Source organism: Cebus imitator, unplaced genomic scaffold (assembly GCF_001604975.1).
Source record: "Cebus imitator isolate Cc_AM_T3 unplaced genomic scaffold, Cebus_imitator-1.0 Scaffold809, whole genome shotgun sequence".
NCBI classification, from domain to species: Eukaryota; Metazoa; Chordata; class Mammalia; order Primates; family Cebidae; genus Cebus; species Cebus imitator.
The window spans coordinates 213,181-219,377 of NW_016108124.1; the positions used below are offsets into that span (position 1 = coordinate 213,181).

Below are 6,197 nucleotides of genomic sequence, written 5' to 3' on the forward strand. Positions count from 1 at the left end.
TCCTGAGTAGCTGGGATTACAGGCACGCACCACCATGCCCAGCTAATTTTTTGTATTTTTAGTAGAGACGGGGTTTCACCATGTTGACCAGGATGGTCTCGGTCTCTTGACCTCATGATCCACCCGCCTCAGCCTCCCAAAGTGCTGGGATTACAGGCTTGAGCCACCGCGCCCGGCCTCAGAAGTTAGTTTTTAACAGTGTAGAGTACATATTGGAGCTTTATATAAGTTAGTACAAGCTAATGTCACCTCTCACCTAGACTAATGAAATAGCTTCCAAATTAGTCTCTCCATGATCCATATTGTAGCCAGTAATCTTTTAATTGCTTACTCTGTTTATGCACCTTCCTTGATTAAAAAACTCTTCAGTGGGCCGGGCGTGGTGGCTCATGCCTATAATCCCAGCACTTTGGGAGGTCACAAGGTCAGGAGGTTGAGACCATCCTGGCCAACATGGTGAAACTCCATCTCTATTAAAAAATACAAAAGTTAGCTGGGCATTGTGACATGCGCCTATGGTCCCAGCTACTCAGGAAGCTGAGGCAGGAGAATTGCTTGAACCCGTGAGGTGGAGGTTGCATTGAGCCAAGATCGTGCCACTGCACTCCAGCCTGGCGCCTGGCGACAGAGGGAGACTCAAAAAAAAAAAAAAAAAAAAAAACTCTTTGGTAGCTTCCTAGTGAGTATTTTTCTCTTGCCTTGCCTCACATTCCTCACTGCATTCTGTCCAGCCATACTGGCATGCATCAGTTTCTTGAGCATGTAATGCTAACTACCTCCAGAGCTTTGAACTCACTGTGCTCTTTTGGCATACTTACGCATTGCCCTTTGCCTTGTCATTTAGACCACAAATTATTGGTTGTTTTTCTCCCTTTTCTTTTTTATTTAATTTTGTAATACAATATTAATTATATAAGATCAATGAAACTTTTCTGAACACCTGAATATATCCTTTGCTAGATCACCTACTCTTTCTTTCGTTGTATCCTGTACTTTTCCATCAGGGAACTTTTCATTGTACTTATTTGGATAATATTTTATTACTATTTGCATTCTTAACTACTAGACTCTAATGACCATGAATGCAGGCAATGTGTATATAGCTCATTTTTATGTCAAGAAAAATTTATTTGTTACAAACAATTAATTTTATACACCATGCTCATTACTTGTTTCATCTTTGCCTTCATCCTTTTCTATTCCTAATATTCTCAGAATTATTAACATAAATCTTTTATTTATATTTTTGCACAACACCTTAACTGTACATTAGAACAAAATGGGGTTTAAAATGATTAAGATGTGAAATGTGAGATGTAAATTAAATTTAAGTTATACTTTAATTGAAGGTCACTGCCAGGCGCGGTGGCTCATGCCTGTAATCCCAGCACTTTGGGAGGCTGAGGCAGGGAGATCACAAGGTCAGGAGATTGAGACCATCCCAGTCAACATGGTGAAACCCTGTCTCTACTAAAAATACAAAAATCAGCTGGGCGTGGTGGTGCATGCCTGTAGTTCCAGCTATTCAGGAGGCTGAGGCAGGAGAATTGCTTGAACCCAGGAGGCGGAGGTTACACCATTGCACTCCAGCCTGGGCAACAGAGCAAGACTGTGTCTCAAAAAAAAAAGGGGGAGGAGGGAAGAAGGTGAAATTTTTAAAAAAAAAAAAAAAAAGTGTGAAAGACTAGGACGCCTCAGCAAACAACCATGGCACACATTTACCTATGTATGTAACAAACTTGTACATCCTGCACATGTACCCTGGAATTTAAAAAATAAAATAAAATAATTAAAAAAAAAAAGACTAGGACTTCTGTCCTTCAGGTATTTACAACTTGGGAATTTATAAATACAGAAAAAGATGAGAGAAAATGATAATGCCTACTACTCATTTTGAATAAAAGACATAAGAAAGGAGAGATCAGTATGCCTTAGAGAAGATGAGAATGGTAAGTTTCATACAATTATATAGTATTTTTTGACGATTTTTAAAATTTATAATTTAGATTGAATCTTAGGCCAGGCTTGGTGACTCATGCCTGTAATCCCAGCACTTTGGCAGGCCGAGGTGGGAGGATCGCTTGAGCCCCGGAGATTGAGGCTGCAGTGAGCTGTGATTGCACCACTGCACCTTGTCTCAGAAACAAAAAAGAAGTAGAAAGTATTAGATGGAAAGTTCTTGTTCTACATTTAAGTTTCCATTCCCAAAACCATATTATATCAATAAATATAAATTATACAAAATCTTGTAGATTTCTTTGTATTACCCCTTGAGGTTCCTTGTTTGTTTACTGCATGCACTGAATAGTTACATGTCTCAGTAATTGTGAAAACTAAGTTATGTAGTTAGAAAAATCTTATTTTTGATCACTCCTTATGATTGTCATCATCTTCTATTCTTTAAAAAGGGAATAGTGCCTACCGATCAGCTGCATCTAAAACAATGAATATTTATTTCCCTAAAAAAGAGGCTGTCACTTTTGACCAAGCAAACCCTACACAAATATTAGGTAAGTCTCTTGATAATTAATCTTTTCACATATTCACAGACTGTTTGAGCTGTTATCAAGGTTGTTTCTCTTCCCGACATGTGTCAGGAATTGGGCATTTAATACGAATAGAGATTTCTATTGTAGTATTGAACAACTACGTCCACCACAAATAGGTAATCTGGTAATGGATCTATAATACTTTGTAAGAAGCCTTATATAAACATAAAGTAAATAATTTATGATGACTTTAATCAGTAAAAAATTAAAGGTGGAAAATGTCTACACACCCAAGCTCTTAATGTTTTCAGGAAAAAAAATTAATGAAAATGAATGAGTAAAGCATTTGAAAAATAAAGATCTCATCTTTAAAAAATTAGTGGCCCTCAGAAATCATAAAAGTTCATTTTAAATCGCCCATTAGAAGTGAAGCTACTTTAGTGACTTAGATTTCTTTTTCTGTTTGTGTTCCTCAAAACACAGTGTTTTGTTGTTGTGTTGGACCAAGAGTATTGTTAGCTTTGTTTGCCACAAAGATTATGATGAAAATTAATTGGGATAACATAACATACTTACCAGAGTATAAGGCAGGGTCAGTATTATGAACATTTATAAAAGTCACTCATGAATATTTTCTTAATCGCTTTATTTTGAATAATGTAGAATATGCACACTTTTAGACTTTTAAATCTTGTGAAAATCTAACAGGTATCTTGATTTTTGCATTCCTTAATAAACTTCATCTTTATTTATTAGTGTTAAAATTGTTAATACCTGAGATTAGTGAAACATGTCTAAGTTTCCATTTATAATTGATTTCAAAGTTGTAAATTTGGATAATTTACCTTTATTATCAGAATTTGGGCTTTTTTTTAATTTTTGAGATAAAGATTTTTGAAGAAACAACTCAAAGTAGTATTCATGATAAAAAAGGATACTGATAGGAAAGATACATGTGAAGGATTTGAAGGAAATTGTTTCATGAAATGTGAACAGGAGAAAAAAGGGCAGTATGTCCATTAAATAAATTTTTAAAATAATGTAATGTCAAATATGCATATGGAGCTAAGTCATAAATTAAATGTTATCAGTAGGCATTTAACTGTATTTTATTGGCAACTATAGAAGTTGACATAAATTGGCTAAAAAGTTGTTACAAATTTTCTCATTGAGAAACCAGGTGATTGACTGATAGTTGAGTATATATGACACATGATATTGCTTTTAAAGTCATTCAAAATGGAGGCTGGGCACGGTGGCTCATGCCTGTAATTCTAGCACTTTGGGAGTTTGAGGCAGGCTGGTCACTTGAGGTCAGAACAGCCTGCCTAACATGGTAAAACCCCATCTCTACTACAGATACAAAAATTAGCCGGTGTAGTGGCAGCTGCCTGTAGTCTCAGCTACTTGGGAGTCTGAGGCAGGAGAATCACTTGAACCCTGATAGCGGAGGTTGCAGTAAGGCAAGATCGCATCATTGCACTCCAGTGTGGGCAACAGGGTGAGATTCCATCTCAAAAAAAAAAAAAAAGATACTCACAAGCCTTATCCTTATTTAATGTTTTTTGATAATTGGTGAGAAAAGTCTTAACTCTCCATGGTATACACTAGAGTACTTTTATTGAAAGTCTTGGCATTTATATATTATCTGGCCAGTTACAGTTAGGGAATTTTTAAAGTTTGGTTTTGGGTTCTAGGTAAACTGAAGGAACTTAATGGAACTGCACCTGAAGAGAAGAAGTTAACTGAGGATGACTTGGTACTTCTTGAGAAGATACTGTCTCTAATATGTAATAGTTCTTCAGAAAAACTCACGGTCCAGCAACTTCAGATTTTGTGGAAAGCTATTAACTGGCCTGAAGGTAAATAAACACTCTTCAAAAATGTAACTAGAAAGTAAGAAGTGTTATCCACATTTCTGTCAATATTACCAGTGTTTCTAGATTAAATAAAAGTTAACTTGGGTGGTTCTAATTCACTTTGGAAAATCTTCATGAAGAGGGTTCACTACACTACTAGAATTGATAATCTTATTTTGGTTACATGCCTTATGAGAATCTGAAAGTAATATAATGATCCCCATACATGCACCAGTTTTACACTGTTTCAAAGCATTTGTGGATTCCCTGACAGGCATTCAAGATACTGTTAGTGACCTGTTCATCCTAGGCTACAAACATTTGCTATAAGTATACTTTTTTCCAATTATGTCAGTTAAGTCTTTTTTAATTCCCAAAAAGTCCTTGCCCCGTTATTTTTTTTCTTGCTGTTGATTTACTGGAGAAAAAAGCCTTTTTTCTTTTCGACAAAATATCCCTATATTATGGGTTTTACTGATATCTTCCTCCATCTCTGTATTTACTGCTAGTGGCAAAATTAGATTCTGGTTCAGTAGGTTTTTTTTTTTTTTTAGGTGAAATCCTTTATAAATGATGATGCATACTACTTTTATATTATGGCACACATAAAGTTGGATTCCTCACCTTTAGTGATGCTAAGATTGATTATTCATTCAGATAGCATCTAACCAGGGCCATGATTATTATAAAGCTCACACCAACCTATAAGCATCCTATCACTTGTTAACTGAAATTCTTCTCTTAAGTACTTTCCCTGTTACCCCATCAAAAAGTGGGCAAAGGATATGAACAGGCACTTTGCAAAAGAAGACATTTATGCAGCCAACAAACATATTTTAAAAAGCTCATCATCACTGGTCATTAGAGTAATGCAAATCAAAACTACATTGCGATACCATGTCACACCAGTTAGAATGGTGATCATTAAAAAGTCAGGAGACAACAGATGCTGGAGAGGATGTAGAGAAATAGGAATGCTTTTACACTGTTGATGGGAGTGTAAATGCCATCATTATTGAAGATAGTGTGGCAATTCCTCAAGGATCTAGAACTAGAAATACCATTTGACCCAGCAATCCCATTACTGGGTCTATACCCAAAGGATTACAAATAATTCTGTTACAAAGGCACAAGCACACTTATGTTGATTGTGGCACTATTCACAACAGCAAAGACTTGGAACCAACCCAAATGCCCATCAGTGGATAAAGACTGGATAAAGAAATGTGGCACATATACACCATGGAATACTATGCAGCCATAAAAAGGATGAGTTCATGTCCTTTGCAGGGACATGGATAAAGCTGGAAACCATCATTCTCTGCAAACTGACACAAGAACAGAAAACGAAACACAGCATGTTCTCACTCATAAGTGGGCACTGAACAATGAGAACACATGGATACAGGGAGGGGAACATCACACACCAAGGCCTGTCAGAGGGTGGGAGTTAGGGTGCTAAGGGAGGAAGAGCAGGGGGTAGGAGAATAGGGGAGGGATAACATTAGGAGAAATATCTAATGTATATGATGGGGTGATGGATGCAGCAAACCACCATGGCATGTGTATATCTATGTAACAATCCTGCATGTTCTGCACATGTACCCCAGAACTTAAAAGTATAATTAGAAAAAAAAAACAACAACTCTCTGTTTAACCGTTTAGTCTTAAGAATTTTTAAGGCCGGGCGTGGTGGCTCAAGCCTGTAATCCCAGCACTGTGGGAGGCCGAGGCGGGTGAATCACGAGGTCAAGAGATCGAGACCATCCTGGTCAACATGGTGAAACCCCGTCTCTACTAAAACTACAAAAAATTAGCTGGGCATGATGGCACGTGCCTGTAATCCCAG

The 6,197-nt window shown here is 36.9% G+C and overlaps 1 protein-coding gene across 1 annotated transcript in view; it reads left to right on the top strand.

The window, feature by feature from the left end:
- Positions 1-6,197, top strand: part of PLAA (phospholipase A2 activating protein) — a 43,079-nt gene that overhangs the window by 35,119 nt on the left and 1,763 nt on the right. The window contains exons 12-13 of the mRNA XM_017520167.2: positions 2,409-2,510; positions 4,187-4,351. Of these exons, the coding sequence (XP_017375656.1) occupies positions 2,409-2,510; positions 4,187-4,351 (267 nt within the window). The remainder of the gene's footprint in view (positions 1-2,408; positions 2,511-4,186; positions 4,352-6,197) is intronic.